Below are 22101 nucleotides of genomic sequence, written 5' to 3' on the forward strand. Positions count from 1 at the left end.
CTTACTTCAAGTTAATGTTACAGGATTTATTTAGTTAGGTGAAAATTCTTAAACCTTTAGTGCCACTTGATCAAAATGATGCAATCATGAGAAGGAGCCCACTGCCTTTAAGACTTCTGGAGCCCACTGCCTTTAAGACTTCTGTATATACTTTAACTACAGACATGCGAATGACATAATGCATGTCTTTTTCATAATTACCCTCTATGCCTCCCTGTAATGCTCTAGCAATATCCAGTATGAAACTATGAAAACCACCATTCTTCTGGTTTGAGATGTATTTAATTAAAACTGCAATTCTACATGTTATTTCCACAGTCCAGTAATTTATTTTAAATTGGAGTAATTTCAAATCCACAAACATAACTGAAGAACAACAATATTTTGTTTGAATTCTCTCTTCTGTACACTCAGTGATCTAAAACACCACAATATCCAACATACACAAACCTCAGGGAAGGGTTAGTAAATACATACGTGTGGAATCATGGTGCTCTGTTCCTGAATGGAATGGTCCCACAGAAAAAGCACAGGATACAGCACAACATGAGGGCACCTGTTACACATGAAGTGAGCAAAACACTAGCATTTTCTATATGCACAGTGGGGAAACCTGCATAGGTTAAAGGGCCTTTTATGCTCATTTAAAAATCAGGCAAGTTGTCTGTATGCATTTTTCAAATAAATCGGAGAGCGCTGTGATCCAATGTAGAATATGCTGATTAGTGTTGTCTTTGTTGGCATTGACAGTCTTGCATGGTCACATACCAGTATTTTCACTTTAGCTTTTCTTTGAATAAAAGATTTAAATGCATTTAGACAATACATACTGAAAGCTGTTTACATACACTGAATTTAAGAGATTCAATATTAGAGTTTCTTTGTTTCTTTAAACACTACAGAGTGCAAATCAGGTTCTTCACAATAGATTGAATAGTAAGCAGTTCTTCAAAGAATGAGGGGAAGAAAAAAAGCCCACATGAATACTATTCCCCTTTGAAAAGAAGTTCTAATGATGCGGAATGTGAAAATAAGGTTTTAATATAGGCGATCCAAGTCTATAGTTAGAAACAAAAAAGTAGTCCTTCATGAAATAAAGGTTACAAGAACACATTGCCTGTTTCCCCGTTTATAAACTGAGAAGTGGGTAGACGATGCTTCAGTATGAAAATAGGAGACTACAGCATCAGCTTCCATCTCACATGCTGTACCCAAAGCCAGGCTGTGGTTGCCCATATGGTGGTGCAGTGTAACCATAGCCGAAAGGTGCCTGGGGAGGGACAGCCACACTGGGTCCTGCTGTTAGCATCAGCTGGGGCTGACCTAAAGGTGACAAAGAGGAGGAGAATCTGTTAGCACCCAGATATAGCACTGTTATCTTCCCCCATTCTAGCAGTGCAATCACAATCCACTGAGTAAGTTGGGTGGGGCACTTTTGACTGTCCCAGTTTGGAACAAAGTCTCACCCTGAGAGAAGGTTCCTGCTTAAAAGAAGCCAACGACCACAACACCCTATATTTAAAGCAGTAACACATGCACATTTGACATTATCAGGCCATACATCTGCCAATAAGCCTATCACATAATACACATTACTTTTAGTGACTAAAATTTTAGCACAGGAAAACTTTACAAGTTGTTAAAGTTAATTTAAGTCTCTGATTTTAAACATCTGGATGGTAATGAAACCCAATATGTTCTAGCAGAGAATCCAGCGCTAATTTAGAAACAGCAATAGAAAAGACACATTCAAATATGCAATGCATTAGGTATGAAAAACATGGGAATGTATATACCTTCTATCAAATACTTGCTGATGAAGCTGAAATAGTTGTTGACCACATAAAGAAAACATGACATGTAAAGAACTTTTAGAGAGAGAAACACAACACCTCCCTAGCCCTCCAAATCATCTCCTGCTAGAATGTAAGCTTTCTCCTAGCAGAATAGACTCCTTGTGTCCCTTCTTGTAATACAACCAAAATTGTCTTTTGGAAACAAGTTTCTTTTTGGATACTGATTTACCAAAGAATCACCTCTGGATTATCTGGAAAATTCTAACCCTAGTTTAACCTACTTAAAAATGCCATGAAGGCCCAGCAGTCTGTGGACACCTACTAAATAACCACAACTATCTTTTTTTCCTTTTCGATTTCAAATATGTCAAACCTCATGTAACATTTTAGGTCTACCCAGCCCTTCATCAAAACTATCCTGTCCCTTAAATCCCTCCAAATAATAATAAATAATAATTATGATTCCTATATTGTCATTTTCCTTAGTTGCCTGAGACAAAATGGCCATAATTTTATACTTCCTTCCAAAACAGACCAGCCTATAAAACTTTTAATCATACTCCTTTTAATCATTCAACCCACATAGGCTAAAACTGCTTTAAATAACTACTTTAAGGTTGGATGGTCTCTCTGGCAAGTTCTCAAATGGAAACTCAACCCCCATTTTCTGTCCTAGATAGATTTAAATTGAGGATGCATTCTTTATGCAAAGCACACTAAAGACAGCCATGGCACATTGGTTCTTCTAAAAACCAAATCCATTGTTAGTTAATTCTTTCTTAGTGACTTAGGTGCAAACAGACCAGTCATTAATCAGGCAACTAAAAAACCCAGGCCATCTTTAATGACTATTTTTGAGATATTCTATGCAAGGAAGATTATCAGAGTGGATAACATCAAAAAGTGTTTTAAATGTTCCTCAGGAGTAAACAGTAATAGTTGGGAGGGCTATCCCTTAACTCAGCAAACCGTTTGCCCCTTTCAAAGCTTACTACATTTGAGAGAGTCTAACTTAAAAAGAGACAGATTACCATAAACAATGGGCTGAGTCTCTGTAGCTTGTTCTTCTTCTTTTCTCAATGACTCTGAAGCATCTAATTTATCCACCTAGAGAAAAACAGGTCGTGTCAGTTAGAACCTCAAAAGCATTACAAACTTAGGTTTATGGCAGAGAGTGGAAAAGCCTTAGTTTGTTAAATTCTGTCAAAACAGACTGGCACGAACATTGTCAGGCCCCGTCAAATTCAACATCAATATTCATACTTCAGTAAGGGTGGTTTTCAGCACTGTTGTTATAACCCTCAGGAAGGAGGGGTTTATAAATGCATAAGAGCTCATGCCAGGCTAAGATTGGAATGCTGGGATGCAGCCTGAGCAAGGCAGAAAGTGAGAAGGAAGTGTACCACACAATATCAGAGGTGGTAAGGAACTCACGAACTATCAAGACTTCCTTCCCAGGGGGAATAGGTTTGAAAAAAAGTGAAAAGAGTCTAAGTAATTGAGCAGGATAAGCTGCTTCAACAACTATACACAGCTCCCGCTGAGGCTTCTATTTTATAGACTAAAACATGAGTTTCAAGGAGGTCCGTTTTCAATCTTACTGAATAAGATCATTTTTCTTAGTTGCCGGAGACAAAATGCAAAGATTAATGGTACATATCTCTAAGAGGTTAACTAGGACTGCCTGATTTGGCTGCAACGTTGAGAGGAAAGAAAGCTTTTACTTTCAACGAAGCCAAAGAAACAAATGGCTACGCTATACTAGTTAAACTGGGCAATATCAGATAGTTAATCGATCTCAGTGTATGAGTGAAGGGCATGATAGCTACTACTCAGCTCTTTTAAGAGCTAGGTGGGGGCTTTGGCAAACCACTTCTTCAGCCCTTGTATTTTCTTCTCTAGAAATCGAGGCTGAAAAAGATGGAAGTTCCCTATGAGGCTAACACAACTCCATTCAGTAAGTCTATGACACACTCTGAGAAAAATAACAGGATCCTGGCATTATAGAATCTTCTGCACCATATATTCACATTGCCTTTACACTAGCCTATTACTTGTATTTTAAACTGTATTTAAAAATTGGCATCTGAGCCAGTTTTTCTTTACTACTAAACTTCAAATCTCAGTGTTCTATGTACTGTTTTTAAGGCTAAACATGTGCTAATGTCGAGTGTAGAGAGGAATCTCATGTATTCCTCCAAATGACAATGCAGAGAGGTAGGGTGTGGGCAGGCACATGAGCAGACATGTAGATTCATGGAAAAGTGGTAAAAACTAGATCTTTTTAAAATGCTAAAGCAGGACCTGTGTTCTACTGAAAACTTAAAATAGTACTTTTACAGTGTACACACAGGCACAGAAGGTTAGGATAGTATTATTTTGTAATTTTTAAAATTACATGTATTTACTTGGGGGCAGGGAAGACAAGCATGTCCCGTAGTATGCATATGGAGGTCAAACAACAATCTGTAGAGTTGATTTTGTCACTCTACCATGTGGGCCCCAGGGGCAGAATCAAGTGTCATGCTTGGCAGCAAATGCCTGTCTTTGCTGAGACAGCTCAAGACAATGTTTTATACTTACACTAATCATTCCATGTTAAAAGCAATCTGGGTCTAATCCAGTCTTGTTAAAGGACTTTTGAGAAGTTAGCCTCAGTAGTTGTCTACCCTAGGAAAATGTGTTTGCTTTGTTTTGTTCCAGGGTTTGTGATTTTTTGGGGCGGGGCAGGGGAGGAAAAAGACAGTCTCACTGTGAATCCCTGGGTGGTGGTTTGCTTCTATATATTGTTTTATTTTATAGTGTTTATGATCATGTTACAAATTATCCTAACATCAAATTAAAGACTACCATGGAATGTAAGGACCATGTGAAATACCCATTATTTGGCATCCAAATTTACAAGGAAAATTATTCATCTGTAGGATTTAGAGCACAGCTATGCCAACCAGATCATTTGGGGTTTGCTAACCTAGCTAATATGTGAGAATGATTTACAAAAGTTACACAGGAAACATAGATACCTGTATATAAATAATTTCTAAGATTAAGAAGAAAAATGAAACCAAAATACCCAGCACTGCATAATACATCTCCAGACTTTCAAGGAAAAATAAAAAAATGGAACCCCCCCCCAAAAAAAACAAAAACAAAAACAAAAAAAAAACCACTCAAGTAAACAGACACATATTGTTGAAGACAGGTCTGCTACAGAAACACATGGGAGACTAGAAGAGCCAGCATTATCCAAATGCCTAGTCATTGACGTAGGCAAGGAGGGAGGGGGAAAAACACAAATTCCAGAGGAGAAACACCAACATAAGCAAAAATGTTGATGTTTTTATATAGTGGGACAGCCTCTGGCAAAGGAACATCCAATTTTTGTTTAATAGCCCAATTTAGATTGCACAAAAAAAGAAAAATTGGAGAAGGCTTTTATGAACATAAGCTTTTGTTAAGAGCTGTAACAAAAGTTTCTGATCCTTGGGTTTAAAAAGAAAAATTAAACAGTCATGTCACTGAAATCAGTTCCATTGGTAATATTGAAAATCAACTAAAATGCAAAAGGCTTTTCCACAAAGACTGCAATACGCTGCAGAGTAAAAGTTAACATGCAGTCAGTTATTTCGGTGTATGTGTGCATGAAAAAAAGGCAAAAGTACTGAAGCAAGAAGTGAGATCTGAAGATGACTGGTGCCATACAGGCTCTCAAGAAACACACACAGCCCACAGCAATGCTCTATGTTTCGGAGTAGTATGATGTAATTGCAATGACTTGTACATGCTTGATTTAAAACAATGCATAACACTACAGTTCAATTACCCATTTTTCACACACACGCTTTCTAACTGTCTTGCTTACTAGCTGCTGAAGGGTCTCACACACAATGCATTTTACTCAGGTTTGCCCTAAGTTCCAGTGGTGACTCCAGTCTGATCAACAGAATCCCAAAGGCATTGACCCCACCCAAATTCATTTAAATTTAACACTCCTTTACTTCCCCACCCCTTTCTAGCCTTAATTTTACACCAGGCATAAGTTTTAAAGTTTGTTTCATTTATACCGGGGCAAAAACAAGCCAATGAAGAAAGCAGCAACCAAACGGTGCCTAAATTTGGCATTCTTGGATGATGAGGCAAGTAATCAACAAGAGAGCACATTTTAGGTAGTTCTAAGGCATGCCTTATGACAGATAGGTGTTAATATTGCCTTGTTATAAACATAAGCAATCCATGTTGCTTAGCAACAGTTACAGCAAGCTTGGCTCTCTTATGATTGAAAAGGTTTTGGTTCCTCTTAAAAAATGGACTAGCACCATGAGAACTGGACACCTGGAGAAACATGAGGAAAGTCTCTTCGGAAGCAGCTAGTATCTCTTGTATCTACTTTCAGCAAAAAAATTAGTAAGAATCAAGAGATCAGAAACTGGATCACAGTCCTTCAATAGCACAAAACCCCAGAAAACAAACAAACAAAAAAGCCCCACATAACTGCAAAAGCCTCTTAGGGCGTGTACATACAGATATAAATAAATTCAACAACTGTCAGGCAAGCTCACAAAACAAAAAAGAAGATGTTTTAATTTATTTCAAATATTATGAGAGTCCTACTATGGTCCAGATACCCTGACAGGGAAAAGAAATTTCCTGATAGTTTGGAATTAATATTGAAACTCACCATGCTCAGTTTTAATAATATAGTAAAGAGAGACTGTGAACCAACTACTGATTAGCCTCCTGCCCTTCCTAAAGCCTATTAGCCGATTAGTAGCAAACATCTACTAATGTCCTACAGCTCTATTATAGTTATGTTTCAAGGGGCTTGCAGAGGCTTAGTGAAAATTTATTGGGGGGGAAAGCAGCAGCAGCAGTGTAGAAAAGGAAAAAAATCATGCAAATTCCTTAGACTTAGTCCTCCAGACTTAAAGATGGAAAAGAATCAACTTTCACCTTTTCCTTTATTGCATCAACCTGCAAAGGAATTCAGAAGGTGCAGCTTAGAAAAAAATCAAATTCCATATTGAGCATAAAAAGGTAGAATCAGCAACAAAGGTTCAGGGGAGAAACATGTACCCACTAAAAAAGGTAGGAGCAAAGTGGAAGGGCAAACGGAAGCAAAATTGAGAATCCTTTTTAACTTCAAAGCTCACTGCAGAAATATTTATGCTAAGTCAGTGTGAAAGGAAGCAGCTTAATGGCTAGTAATGGATAGCACTTAGGTTAACAGCAGCCAGGTCTCAAAAGGTGGCATTATGCATAAGAAAAGAAGCTTGGCTCCCCGGTGGCTAAGATGTGGGTAACTCTTTTAATCACACTGAACTGAACTTACATATAAAAGACTATTCCCTCAAAAAAAAAAAAAAAAAAAAAAAAAAGATCTAAGTACAACCTGAGGTATGTAGGTAGGTGGTCCCCTAAGGAAAATTTTTCCTACCCTGGGGGTTATTAGTAGTGTTTCCCCACCTGTACTCAGGCAAGCTGAAGAGATCAGAAGTGAGACTTGATTTGTTTTGATAAAATGTATCTTTTAATATCATTTAAATTTTCTATGTATAGTTAGTAACTCAGGACAAGCAAAAACTATTCTAAAATAAAAAAAAAAAAAAAAACAGAGATGCTAAGACAAACAGTAAATTTTATAAGGTGGCTGTATCCTCAGTTTATTTAATGTGTACTTAGGAAACATGGGTAATTGCAAATTTCCTATTGTATTTTTAAATTAGGTATCTGATTATCAAAAAAAAAAAAAAAAAATCTGTGATGATTAGCAGCTTCCCCATGGGAAACAGGTAAAGACATGAAGTCAGGAACCAAACCAAACAAAGGGAATCTATAGAAGTATATATGGAAATCTGAGTTATAGGAATTAATTTTAAAATGCTATTTTAAAAGATATCAAATATTAAAACAGAGTGTGCTATTCACTTTAAGAATACAGAGGGCAAACAATGACACAAGCTTGTGTTCCCTTCCTCGTCATGGCATCTGTCAGCTCTTAAGAAAAATTCTACATAATAGGAACATTTTATGACCAACTAAATAATTTATACTAGAGAAAAATAATGGAAAATAATATGCATGTAAAATTGCATATATTCTCAAGATTATCAGTTTTTAATATACTTCTGAGTATCATTACCTTCGTCAAATATTCCTTCATGACCTGGATGAAATAGGGCATGGCAAAATCCATGATATTGTGCCTCCATGCCGTTTCCAGGACAACATCTGGCCTTAAAAGATCATAACAGGTAAAAAGACAAGCTCCAAAGCACTCTCTTTTTTCTTCCTGCAAAAACCACTGTAGGAGTTCTTCAGCCAATTCTGTATCTTTAGATTCAGAGGCATACTGCATCGCATCCTATTCAAAGAAACAATGAAGGTTAGAGGTTTACACAGACATGCTGACTTAAACCAGTCCTGGAAGTTAAAACAAAAACAAAAATAAATCCCCACCCCCACTGACTTAAAGACCACATTCACAAAAGGGAGTTACACCACTAATTCTCACACCCATAAAACTAACAATTGTAGGATACCATCTGAGATGTTAGGGCAGCCCACCCCCACTTCATCAACCTTGTAAAGGCTGTCTTTCTTGCACAGCTCTACACTCTGTTTCCAGCGATTGTTGCCTTTAAAGAGATAAGCAGCAATTCTTCTGAATTCAATGAGTTCATGTTTTTCCAAACGTTGAGCAAGTGAGATATTGTCAAAGTTGTCATAAGCATCTATTGATGTTCGCAGAGCCTTAAGATTAAGACAAAAACCATTCAAAAGTCAACGGAAGGTTTTCACTTTAATATTTCTTTCTCACAATTCATTTCAATGGAGGCAATTAGATGACAGCATATATATAACAACATACATTCAATCATCAGATTACAAAGGTTGTAACCTATGTTCAGATACTAATCTTCTCCATCTACTTCTAAAACAATAAATAAAATCCTCAAATGTACTGTACAATTTTCTGAAAGTGCAATTTCCTTCAAAGTTTCCAGTATTGATACTAACTTGAATAGCTATGAAGCTGGGACAATATGTAATACAGACAATAACTTATGATGTCAGGAAACTATTAATAAAATTATATGATATTCAGCCTTACAGACTACACTCCAAGCCTAAAGGAAAATCATGCTGATCCAGAAGCCTGAGTTTGAGGCAAGCCTGTACTATATGACTACTAGGCAAGTTCCAGTAACAACAACAACAAGTAAAAGAAAAAAAGGCAATTAGCTTAACGTAGACAGTTTCTACTTATGTGCTATTTTTCACAAAAGCAAGTTTAAAAGACAAATACTAAAATATTAGGCAAGAAAAGTAATAAACAGTTAAGTTCACTTAACAACAAGTAAGTTTTATGGACTAACTGAAAAAGCCCAGGCACCCAACATGCCTGCTCTTTATAAATGTAAGAGTAACACTAATTTTTACTATAGAACCTGTTTAAAGCCAACTTTATATACCTAATCAAAACCATGCTTTAAGTATTTACAAGAAGCAAAGGTTTTACCTGATAATCTTCTTCTGTAATAAAGAGGTTGTTCAGTGATTCATTCACAGATTTGTTGTTGTGGTTCTGAACTGAGCGTAAATATGGTTTCACCAGTGGTAGCTGTTTAACCTTTAAAATAAAGTTTGTCAGAAAGGTAGCCATGGTTGAAGATCTATGAATATTCACTATGTAGTTCAGTTTAAAATTGTTACCTTGCTGAAATAATTGACTGCTCGAGTGTGATCCAACCGTGGAGACAGCACCATGAGCAAGTCATTCAACAACAGAGGCTTGAATTCTAAGTAAAACTGGATTGCTCTGTAGTACAGTTCCACATTGGCCACCTAAAATAGGAGGAAACCCATGCATTAAAAGCCATTTCTTCCCCAATGAGCCTTGTCCTTCCACAGCCCATACCTCTGAGGGTATATACCTTGGTGATGATGTCTTTGAACTGCCCTTCCTTCCATGCATCAGTGGGATGGTTCATCATGGTAATTATGGCATTATCATACTCTTCATACTTGTCATACAGGAACACCAGCTCTGCCCAAAGGTGGGCTTGTTCTGCAGCTCTCAGAACCTGTGTAACAAAGACCAGTTGCATGAGATGCAAGCCGGACTCCTTTTATCAGCCTTCACAGTGGTGAAGATTGTTACCTTAGGAATATTCACTCTTGACCAGAACAACTCCAGGTGTTCCCTCATTTTCTGTGGCTTGAATTTAGAATACAAAATAGCTAGTTCGGTGAACATTCCCATGTGAGCTCTCTCTAGTCCCAAGGCTGCCTCCAACATGGTGATGAGTTCTTCAAAATATCCACGATCCTAAATAAGGGAAATGTGCAATTAGAGTAGAGGATATTGATAGAAAGGTATCAATTCATATAAAGGCCTGGTGTTCATTACCTGATAGTAGTTGATAAGTTCCTCTAATTCATCTGCATGCACTACAATATGAAGTCCACACATCTGAGCAAGACGGAACTCTTTCCCATCTACACAGGCAAAGCAGACCTAGAATAAACATTTTCCACTATGAGAATCCAAATATAAATGCAGACAGTTATTTCAACTCAATAGCACAAATAGAATTTTAAAACAGAATCTTAAGTCATCATTCAAACTTGGATTTCAATTACCTCCTTCCATGTTCGAGTACTATTAGCTTTTCTAGCACCATCAACTGCTGCCTGATATTCACCAAGGTGAACAAGGGTAGATGCCAAGCGTCCGAAGTTAGAAACATTATTGTACAACAGCTTAGCAGCATCATACATTTTTTCATCATAACAACGGTCACCAACCTAGGGGGAAAAGGTAATCCATGATCAGTAAAAAGGTCTCACCTCAATCCTTTTTTCAAGTTCATATCTTTACACTGAGGAATAGACAGGGACAGTTGCATATGCTGTAATCCAGCACCCAATAAGTTGAGGTAGGAACAAGTTCAGGGCCACCTGAGAGATTCCATCTCCAAAATTACAAACAAAATGAACACACACACTCTGCCTTTCCTAAGGATAATTTAATTTCTTAGCACTAACGTCTTGATTCTTCCAAAATGATAAAAGTTGCTCAATCATTGAGTTTTACATGTGTTTAAAATGTACAGCCACTGAGGTAATTCAGTTGGAAATGCATACCTTGCAAACATTATGACCCAGTTCAATACCCACCACCCACATAAAAAGCCAAGTATGATAGTATGCATTAATGCATGAACAGATCAATCCTTTATGGAATGCTGGCCAGCTGGCCTAAATTACTTTGTGACACCCAGGACAACAAGAAACCCTGTCTGGTTTTTTTTAAGCAGATAGTGTATAGTGTCTGAGGGGTGAAAATAGCCTTTGCATGCACCTACATACAAAATCCCACTAAACATACACACACATTTAAACAAGAAACGCACTTGCTGAATATGAGCATTGTTTGGCCCATTGATGAACTCTTCTAATTCTGCAAGGCGATTTGTTTTAGCCAGGGCAAATATCAATTCTGTTTCCACATAGGATTCTCGAGCCTTCTTTCGGGCCATCTGCAAATACTTCACCAGTTCTTCCCAGTTTCCTAAATAAAGAGACAAATAAGCCCAAAAGATTAGCATCCTTATTTTATATCTCAACCAAATACATAAGACCTGCTATTAACAGCCCCCTTGTCAATTTTTTTTTTTCTTTCTTAAGAGCATACATATCATGTTATGTTTATGCTTGCTGGCCAGCTGGTACAAATTGCTTACTGATACCCAGACCAACAAGAGACCTTTGGTTTTTTTTTTTTTTTGTTGTTGTTGTTTTTAAGTAGATAGTGTCTAAGGGGGGGAGGAAGGAAATAGAGTTTGTCCTCTGGCCTTTACATGCACCTCTATACAAGCATCCCACTAAAGAAACCCCCCCCCCACACATATACAATTATGATTATGATGATGCCCAGGCTGTCCATGAACTTAATAAGGCCTCCTGCCTCAACTTCCCAAGTGCTAGGATCATGGGAGTTATCATTCTGTAATTATGTTTCTTGTATTGGTTAGTGAGTTGGCCAAAGCACTATTGGCCAGTAGGAAAGCAAGATAGGTGGGACTAGGAGACTAGGAGGAGAGAGGAAGTAGTAGGGAGGAGATTCAACATGGAGGATGGAACGAGCAGAATGCTGAACCCTCTCTCTGGTAAGATAAAACCACGTGGAAATACTTAGATTAATAGAAATGGGTTAATATTTAAGACAGAGCTCCAATAAGAAATGCTAGTAACAGGCCAACAGAATTATATCTAATACAGCATCTCTGTGTGTTATTTGGGGCTGGCGTAGTTGTGGGACCAGGCTGGCAGAAAAACCTACTCAACACTAGGATGGCAAGTATACATAACTTCACCAGTTTAACTCCCTTTACAAAGAAACATCACACAGAACAACATATAAAAATGAATATACCTGAAAGTATGAAAACTCTACCAAAGAATATTTGATACCTTCCCTACATGCTTCTTTTAAAGTTACATATCAGAGTTGTATTAGGATTTTATCAGTCCTCAATATAAAATTAACCTCCATGGACCTTCTAACTTCACACAATGTGGTCAGTCTTTAGCTGGATCTAGATGCTAGGCTGAAAGCTTTCATAAGTAAACAAGAAGCATCTAACCTCTACACAAAAGTTGAGATATCTAAGTGTTTGGCTTAGTAATTTTCTAAAGTCTCAAAGACATAAGGATTAGAAGTCATACCACTAGTATTGGCAGCCTGAACAACTTCCATATAGGATGAAGGATCATCTGCTTTGATGTAAGAATCAATGGCCTCCTTCACCATTCCTTTCTGCAACTGAGCTTTTGCAAGTTGACTCCAAACAGCAGGCTCATTGCAGCGTTCAGCAAACTCATATGCGCGATCCAGGTTTCCAATATGTTCAATTAAGACCTGGGCAACATTTTTGAATTAGTGTTACAGTGAAATGTATCTTAAGACATTTACACTGACAGCATTTTATGATTATTCTACTGTGATAGCAATCTGTGCACACCACCCTAAGACAATGCATTCTTTGCATCAAGTCATTATCTCTATCTAATTTCAAGATTACCTGAACTGCTGAAGTATTGACATCAAACTTCCGGAAAATAGCAAATGCTTCTTCAAACAGCTCATTGCTGATGGCAATATTGGCAATATCTGGAGCATCATAATTATCCAGGCGGTTAATATACTCCATAACACGTGTTCGGTCAGCCTTAATTGCAGTGAGGATGAGGAGGTTTTGCAGATTCCTTTAGAAACCAAGACATTCAAACACAATGTTCATAAAGCACAATCGTGATAAGGAATATCACTATGGCACTAGTGTTATTAGTCTCAGGGGAAAGGGTAAGAAGAGGTACCAGTATTAGGAGAGTAACAATTCAGAAAACTGCCTCTAATCTTTATTTTCTCTTCCTTCCCCAAACTAGTAGGCTGCAATGAAAAACTGAGCAGAAAGCCAGTGCAATTCTCTGCCAGCATACCTGTGTTCACTGAATACAGAGTTATCAAGGACAATTTTCTCCAGCAGTTCAATGAGTTCATTAGGAAGATCTGCTGTCATAAAAGCCTTCACAGTTACTGACACTTCTTCTGGGTCCTGAGTTTCAGACAAGGCTGTCTGTACAACCTACGATACACAGCGAATAGTTATGGGGGGAAAAAAAAAATCAAGGTATTTTTAAAAAGACATGGCCTAGTAAGAATAAGTTAAATAACTTCTTATTAGAAAACCCCAAGTAGGAGAAAAACTACCTCTAACTTACTACTCAACTATCTTTATACACAAACATGAACCCACATTTATAATTACGTTAACATTAGCAATTAGGTAATTTTTACTTTCTGCTGATAAACCACTGTCCCCAATGACATTTACCACTATTACTTTAATGGCTTCCTATTTTAAAATCTGTAGATGCAGATTATAAAATAAGTAACTCTAGTTTTGGCTACTTTCATATGCCCAGATGCCATGATGACTGCAAAGAAGTTTTGTATCTACTTGGGAATGTGCCCTGGAAATGCTTCCTAGGGTTAGTAAAAAAACTTGGAGGTAGTAATCTATTCTTCAAAGTGAAATACCTCTTTGTCTATCAGAAGAATTTAAGAAGCATTGCAGTAACTAGCACTTTACAATTTGAGATTACAATATCTTATAGGTATAAAAACTTAAAACTGTGGTTATTTAGTTAGATTCACTATGACTGATTTTGGGCATTTTGTGTGCCATTGTGTACTATTCCTGTGGTTGTGTGCATGAATGTGTGCAGGTGCATGTATCAAAGGTTAATACCAGGTGTCTTGCTCGGTCACTCTCTATTTTTCACAGAAGTCCCTCCCTAAAGCTGGAGCTCACCAATTTTGACTGAACTAGCTGACCAGGATGTCCCAGAGATCCTCCTGTCTGTCTACCCATCACTAGGGTTAAATACAGGGACCCCTAATCTCAGCTTGTTTGTGGGCGCTAGGGATGGATGTGAACTCAGGTCATGTTTGTCAATGGAACCATCTCCATTGGACTTTTACAAAAGAAATGGAGACAGGTTCATGATACATTCATAGCTCATGATGAACTCAAACTGCTAAGTGCTGAGACTTCAGACATAAGCCATCATAATCCCTCCCCCAAATCACATGGATTTTTGTATTACATATCATTAATTCTCGTTGTATCCTGACCTACGTGAAGACATGTTTTAAATGTCTTAATTTAGTCAACAAGGCAGGTAATAATTTGTAGTCAATCCTAATTTATTTCCTTTTGATGATGATGAACTTAATATAAACATTTTTTAGATTTCTTCTCTTAAATTTAATGTATATCTATCTGTGTATAATTTTATATTTATGTAACACAATTTTAATGTTCTTTAACTTCTGCTTTCTGCTATAGTTAAATATGAGTCACTTGAGTTTATCTCGGTATGTAATGAGAGGAAACCATTTTTGCCATTTTTACCTGATCAATTAGTGGTCTTCTGTATGGATTGCTTTCCAGCAGCACACTACCCCACAATTCTGGATCTTTTCGGCGGACCAGGTAGCGGGAAAGACTTTTGAACAGGGAATTCTCATTGCAAACCTAATGAAAATAACAAGGGTTAATAATTTCAACACAAAAAATAAGACTACAGATGACTGGAAGTCATTTGCAATCATGTCAACTCTTTTTGTAAGAAATCTATTACTTCTATATAATCTCTTAGGGATGTCAATCAGAAGTTCTCATGGAAACTTAATGGAAAAAAAGAATTTTTAGAAGCTTTAAAAAAGCCTCCCATTATTGCATCTGTCTACGTTTTTATTTTTTTGAGATGGTGGTCTTATGTAGCAGAGCTTCAAATGCCTATCACCCTGCCTCAACTTCTCATATCTTGGAATTAAAGACATCTCTACTACCATACTCAGCTTATTTTTGATGTTAAAACGTTAGTATTGAATCACTTTAGATTATTGGCTTTATATTATACTTTAATATACAGCTGGTTAGCTTTAAAGTTTTCTTTCAGTGTTTATTAACTATTCTTGCACACTTACTTTTCCATACACTTGTGTACTCATATGCAAAAATCTTTGAAAATATGTACATACATAAGGCAAGAGATCTGATCACTAAAATGATTCTAGAAGCAACTACATCTCCAGTACAGAACTTGGTTATTAATGGCATCCTTCCCTAAAAGCAACTCTAGGCTGGGAAAGTTACACACTGAGTCAGTTTTATTGTTTATCAGAAATGAAGTGACCGAAACAATCAGGTGTCAATCTGAGTTTCAACAGAAACAACAGTTGTTACAGAATATTTGTTTAACTCTGCAAAGATATGTTACCTTTGCTTATGTTGCAGAATATTCGTTAAAATATATAAAGATATGTTCCATTTCTTTAATTATGTAAAGATGTGTTTCTGGTTTACCTCGCCTACACATAAGGCACCTGACTGATCTAATCAAAAGTTGAATGGCCAATAGTGAGGGAGGAGGTATAGCTGGGACTTCCAGGCAGATAGAGTAAGTAGGAGGAGGAGTCTAGGCTTTAAAAAAAAAAAAAAAGATCAACCACGGAGAGGCCAGGGGCCAGCCAGCCAAACAAGGATGAAGCAGGAAAGTAAGACACATAGATGAAAGTAAAAAAGCTCCAAGGCAAAATGTACACATATAAAAACAGGTTAAATTAAGCTAAAAGACATAGAGGGACAAATCTAAGCTAAGGCCAAACATTTATAATATATAAGTCTTTGTTTCTTTATTTGGGCACTGGTTGGTGGCCAAAGAAAATTCCAACTACAAACAGTAATGGATTATAATTCAAAGAATAAACAAGAATCTATGAATCCAAGAATATAAGAATACTGCTTGGTCTAAGGGACCTCTGACAATGGAACCAGGATGTGTCCCTGGTACACAAAAGGACTTTGGGAGCACATTCCCCATGGAGGGTTACTCCCTTAACCTAGAGGCAGGAGGGAGGGCCTAGTCCCTACTCCAAATGACTTGACAGATTTTGTTGATCCTTCCTGGATGGCATCACCTTCCCTGTGGAGTGGGGAAGGAATGGTCAGGAGGCATGGGAGGGAGAGGCAGGGTGAACTGGGATTGATATGTAAAAATAAAAAAAAAAAAAAAAAAAAAAAGAATACTGCCTGATAAATATGACAGAATTTTTCTATTTCCCAATGCTGGGGATTGCACCCAGGGCCATGCTCATTCCAGCCCAGTGTTCTACACTTAAATTCTTAACACATAACTGATAATCAGGAGAAAGGGCTGAAGCTTCACTGAGGCTAAGCAGAGTAGGGGAGAAAAGGACATGTGCATGGACCACAAAGTGTGCTCATCTGATTATAAACTAGGAAGTGATATAGGGTAATTCAAAATGAGAAATATGTTTTACGTTTGGCCAGGTAGCTATCCCAGCACAGCATGAGAGGAAAGTAAAGGAGACTATACATCCATATGAAATGAAGCTTCCCTAATGTAGTGGTTATCACATTTGCCTAACATCTATATGAAATGTACACAGGTCAGCAAGATGGCTCAGTAGTTAAAAGGCACCTGCCACCAAGGCTGATGATCTGAGTGTGATTCTTGGGATCCATACCATTGAAAGAGACGATAGATTCCCACAAGTTGTCTCCTGACATCTACATACACATGCACAAAAGATTAAACAGTTTATAGAACATACAGAACAGACAAATCCACAGGGGTTGAGTATGGTTTGGCATCTGTGAGTGTGTATGGGAAATGACAGTATGGAGAAGCTTTAATGAAAAGAGAGCTTCTTACTCAATGATGAGACCCTGAAAGGTGGGCAAGAATAGCAATTATGTAACACTGAATTTATTAATAGCCACTTAGTTGTTCATTTCACATTGAAAAATTTGGGGGCTGGAGAGATGGCTCAGAGGTTAAGAGCACTAACTGCTCTGCTCTTCCAGAGGTCCTAAGTTCAATTCCCAGCAACCACAGTGGCTCACAACCATCTGTAATGAGATCTGGTGACTTCTTCTGGCCTGCAGGCATACATGCAGAACACCATATACATAATAAATCTTTTTTTTAAAAGCATTTTTAAGAAATGGAAATTTTGGCTTTTATTTCACCAATAAAAATTTTAACAGACTACAAATAAAGTTTTACCAAAGGTATTCATCATCAAAAAGTACATTTCTAAACACTGGTTCATAATAAAAAACACTAAAGAGAAGACATAATTTTATGATCATAAACTACACAAAAAAACCTGACAACATTGAAAGATTCTTCGAAGTACCTATTAATGTCATAATGACTATAGCTAGTATCTATGTGAAAAACTTTTTCCATTCTTAGAAAATAGAGCCCAAAGAAGCACAAGTCCATGAGATATGTAACATTGTTAAAATGCTTATGTTCAGGTATGTATGACAATGTACAAGAACAGGTTAACATTTTGGGCACATTTATGTTTACTACTTATTTCTAATTAAAGTTTTAAAGAAGCACCTATCTGCTCAGAAGTACTCCAAAATACCTAAAATCATACAGAAATTCAAATTTTTTAAATTAAAAATACAAGCAGTTAAAAGAGATACAGCTGCTTCTGCACATGCTCAGTAAGCGGCACTTACATTGATGAGTTCCAGGTCACATTGGCCACGTTCGTAAGCGACACAAGCCAGATGCGGGTCTCTCTTCTCGCAATACTTTCCAACAACACGACTGTCATAATAGGGGTTTTCACGAAGAAATCTCTCTGGGTTGTTATTACTGTCGATGTATATTTTGGCTAATGCATTGTGAGTAGCAGGCTCCTCACAGCCCTCATGAATTCTGGCCTCAAGCCAAGGTAGAAGCAGCTTCAATCTAGTGAAAACAACAAAGCCCCAACATGCTAAGTTACAAACAGCACAATCTTCTCATAACTATAGAAATATAGTCACATTTCGGGGGGGGGGGAATCCAATTTCAACTCTGAAAGCTAGCCTGTCACCTTTCCATCAGCTGTTGAGCATCTTCAGACATCAGTCAGCTATATGACAACTGTTACTAAACTACCCAGGGCTATATAGTTCATCTGTGGTAATGTGTAAAAAATAGTACTACACCTGTTTCTTTTTTCAACTTCAGCCACAAGCTCATCAGTAGAGAATTGACCTCTCACAACAAGAATCAAATTTTTAATAACATCTTCTGAGCAATCAACATCAAGCAACCCTCCAATAACCACTGGGAGTCGACTTGGATTTACCTAGGTTTCAAAAAGAGTAAATAAAAAGCACATCATTACAACAATAAGCAAAAACTGACTTAAAACCCTAAAAGACCATTTCTTTTTAAAGCCCATAAACTGTGAATCTAAATTTCTAGTCAGATGAAGGAATTTAGAACAAATCCAGCTCTTAGAAAGGCCCCACAGTCTGGTCAGCATCGGGAGCACTTGCCCCCATGGTCTCCCATGTTGGTTTGCTTAATTAGTTCTACCTAAGGAGTACTGAAAATGCTAAGAACAAAACCAACAACAGCTAAAACATCTTAAAGTTAAAAGGTAAAGTTTCCAATACCTAAACCTAAAACTGTTTAAGACACGAACTTGGGGTTTAGTTCCTAGATTTTAAAACTTGTTCAACTACAGTGGTTCTGTTCTCGATTGTCATACATTGGCATGAATGTAAAATTTTCATCAACAGAAAGATTGTGCTGGAACAAAAAATTATGAAAAGCTACTCTAGCAGACCATTCCTACTGGGCAGAAAATTTTAAGAACAATTTGGAATACTGTAGTGATAAGGTTTCAATTATTGAAGTACAAAAAAAAATTACCTTCTGGACATATATTTCTATATACTTCTGAAGGTTGTTTCTATATAAATACAGCACCAGGTCATGGACAAAGTCAAATCGATCACAGACGATGATAAGTGGCAACTGATCTGTTAGTTTTGCCTCCTAAAAAGGGGGAAAAAAAAAAAAAGAAGCTTCAATTTTCCTCTTGCATTAACTAAAATATGAGAATCCTTTCTGTGCTGATGGGAGAGAGAAGTACATATAAATGTGATTCTTCTGTTAAAAGAAATGACCCCAGAACTGAAAGTAAATCCCATTTCAATATATTTTACTAAGCAAAGCCTAGATTTATAAGCAAACACCATGCCCTTCCCATACATCCATAATAATAAAAAAAAAAAAAAATTAAGAAATTAAAATTTGTGTGCCACCAGCAGAAGTACACAGGTTTTAATATCATTACATTGGGACTTTCATTAATATACAATTCAGCTGAATTTGTCAGTTGGTTTAGTCACTATCCTCAAATAGGTGGCACAAATGCTCACATTTGTTTCAAACTAATGATTTCTTCTCTAGCCCTCCCCAATAACAAGCTATATTCCCAGGCTCTAACAATCAACTATAATTAAGTCTACAAAGAACACTGTGATAATGGCCATGAATTAAACACAACAAAGAATTTAAAGAAAAGACATCTTTAAATTGCCAATTGCATTCACCATTACAAAGACGAAGCTACAGTCCTACTTATAGACTGACAGGTGTTATAGACAGGGAAGGGTAAGACCTGTGTGGGGCAATTACCTGATACATGTCCTGTTATATTCCACAGACATAAGGTACAGCACAAAAGACAACAGTTTCCATCAGGAATTCATTTATACACAGTGACACATCCCTCAATAAATGATTCCTCTAAGAGTTAACTAAAGAAACAGAAACTAAGAAGGATAGGACTTTTCCCAGTGGTAGCCAATTCTTTTTAAGGTTAAAATAAAATGGTTCTTTTGTCTTTGCCCCCCCCAACCCCCCAGTATTGGGATTAGGATAGAAAAGTGTTCTACCACGGAGCAACATTCCCAGACAATTAAAATGGTTAAGATTAGGCTCTAGCTACCCAATTATAAAATCACATGAAGATTAATCCATGAGAGGTTCTGAAAATTTTGTGAGCTAAGGTAAACTGAAAAACTAAAAATGGCTATAAATGTGAAGTTGAAGTTCAACTGCAGGCCAGTCACATTAAGTCAATGTAATGAGGACCTCAAAAAACGAAAACAGTATTTATAACAGCTGCCTCAATTGTTTCTAGAAAAGATGTCTGCTTCTACAAATGCAAAGTTTCTAGGCCAATCTTCCCTCCTTAATAAAAATTTAAAAAATTCAGTGTATCACATGAATCCTCTGTGCATATCAAACACAAGCTTCATCACTTAGTGGAATAATATACAAGCAGACCACTTAGCTAATTCATTCTTGACAAGAACTTTGGCATTTTCTTGTCTGTCTGAACCTTCACAACATGCATAAAACTAATGCCATACATTTTCAAATATTTTATTTTTAACTATGTGTATGGTGATGTGCACATGTAAGAGCCCACAAAGGCCAGAAGCATTGGATGCCCCTGGAGTTATAGGTAGTTTGTGAGCAATCCGACACATGGGTACTGGGAACCGTATTTGACTCCCCTGGAAGACAGCAAGCACTGTTACCAAGTGAACCATCTCTCCAGCCCCATGCTATCTATACATTTCTAATTATTCACTAAGTTATTAACCATTATTATTCTTAGCAGCCATTTTAAGACAAAAACTGGAACTGTATAAACACATGTAGAGGTGTTTTATAACATGAAGGTAACAGCTATTTGCTGAGTGCTTATGTATCAGGCTCTTAAGTAAACGGTCCTGCCAGAGTGAGGAGAGACAAGCTTCCTGAATTCAGAGCAGAGGGTATTAAAGGGACAATGAAGCAGCACAAGAGGAACTGGTACAGATATTCTATGGTTTGTCCATGTAATGTAGAAGCTAGAGGCCTTCAGAAACACTATTCACCTCACTTAAGACAGTCTTTTCATTGGCTTGGAGCTCACCAAAGGATCCACTTTGCCAAGGGTTAGAAGCATGAGGTATCACATCCAATATTTTCACTTGGGCTTGGGATCTGCCTCAGGCCCTCATGCTTGCATGGCTAGCACTTTACTGACTGAGCGGTTTTCCTAGCCCTAGGAGTTTCTATTTTAGGTCCAGTAACTTGAGAAAAACCTCTCATGACATTTGACCAGAAAGCTGAAGCTCAAGGAACAAGTTATGAAGGTCTTAAAGAAAAACAGTCTGGCGCAGATACAAAGCTTCTGACACGCAAGTAACAATGAGTCACCCAGGAAGACTTAGGCGATTCCAGGAGACAAAGCATGGTATAAAGTAAGATAAAGGGAGTAGACCATTTGGTCTAAAGATAGTTCCACACTACAGTTTCCCATATCTGATTTAAATTTTGAGATTTCTGCTTGTTTGTTAAAGTTTTTCAAGACAGGGTCTCTGTGTGTGGCCTTGGCTGTCCTGGAACTTGCTCTGTAGCCCAAGATGGTCTCAAATTCGGAGATCCACCTACCTGCCTCTGTCTCCCAAGTGCTGGGATTAGAGGTATGTGCCACCACTGCCCAGCTAAATGTTTTTTTGTTTTTGTCTGGGTTTTTTGTTTTGTTTTGTTTTTCTAAGACATAGTTTTTCTGTGTTGCTTTGGAGCCAGTCCTGGAACTCTGTATGTAGATCAGGCTGGCCTTGAACTCACAGAGCTCCTACTGTCCCTGGGATTAAAGGTGTGCACCATCACCAACCACCCAGCTATAAATGTTGTTTTTTAAATTTGAGAGTTTCATACTTAACTTGTAATGGTTAAGTTTACTTCTGTTTTAACATAAAAGATAATTCAAACATTATTTCCCAAGGCTGAAGAGAAATTAAAAGATGAGTTTAATAAATTCAACTACAAATCTGATTATAAA

At 37.3% G+C, this 22101-nt stretch overlaps 1 protein-coding gene across 2 annotated transcripts in view; it reads right to left on the minus strand.

Moving 5' to 3' along the window:
* Nucleotides 1–306: 306 nt before the first annotated feature.
* Nucleotides 307–22101, minus strand: part of Cltc (clathrin heavy chain) — a 61121-nt gene continuing 39326 nt past the window's right edge. The window contains exons 15-33 of one of the 2 annotated variants that reach the window (XM_051187577.1): nt 19125–19250; nt 18410–18552; nt 17933–18167; nt 14780–14902; nt 13302–13447; nt 12884–13067; nt 12528–12720; nt 11213–11370; nt 10440–10604; nt 10207–10314; nt 9958–10125; nt 9731–9880; nt 9510–9641; nt 9316–9426; nt 8376–8546; nt 7936–8157; nt 6747–6767; nt 2828–2903; nt 307–1323 (exon numbers count right to left, since the gene is read on the minus strand). In XM_051187577.1, the coding sequence (XP_051043534.1) occupies nt 1199–1323; nt 2828–2903; nt 6747–6767; nt 7936–8157; nt 8376–8546; nt 9316–9426; nt 9510–9641; nt 9731–9880; nt 9958–10125; nt 10207–10314; nt 10440–10604; nt 11213–11370; nt 12528–12720; nt 12884–13067; nt 13302–13447; nt 14780–14902; nt 17933–18167; nt 18410–18552; nt 19125–19250 (2757 nt within the window). In that variant the 3' untranslated portion in view covers nt 307–1198. The remainder of the gene's footprint in view (nt 1324–2827; nt 2904–6746; nt 6768–7935; nt 8158–8375; nt 8547–9315; nt 9427–9509; nt 9642–9730; nt 9881–9957; nt 10126–10206; nt 10315–10439; nt 10605–11212; nt 11371–12527; nt 12721–12883; nt 13068–13301; nt 13448–14779; nt 14903–17932; nt 18168–18409; nt 18553–19124; nt 19251–22101) is intronic. The other variant, XM_051187652.1, reaches the window with a different exon arrangement.

This window comes from Phodopus roborovskii, unplaced genomic scaffold (genome assembly GCF_943737965.1).
Source record: "Phodopus roborovskii unplaced genomic scaffold, PHOROB, whole genome shotgun sequence".
Taxonomy (NCBI): Eukaryota; Metazoa; Chordata; class Mammalia; order Rodentia; family Cricetidae; genus Phodopus; species Phodopus roborovskii.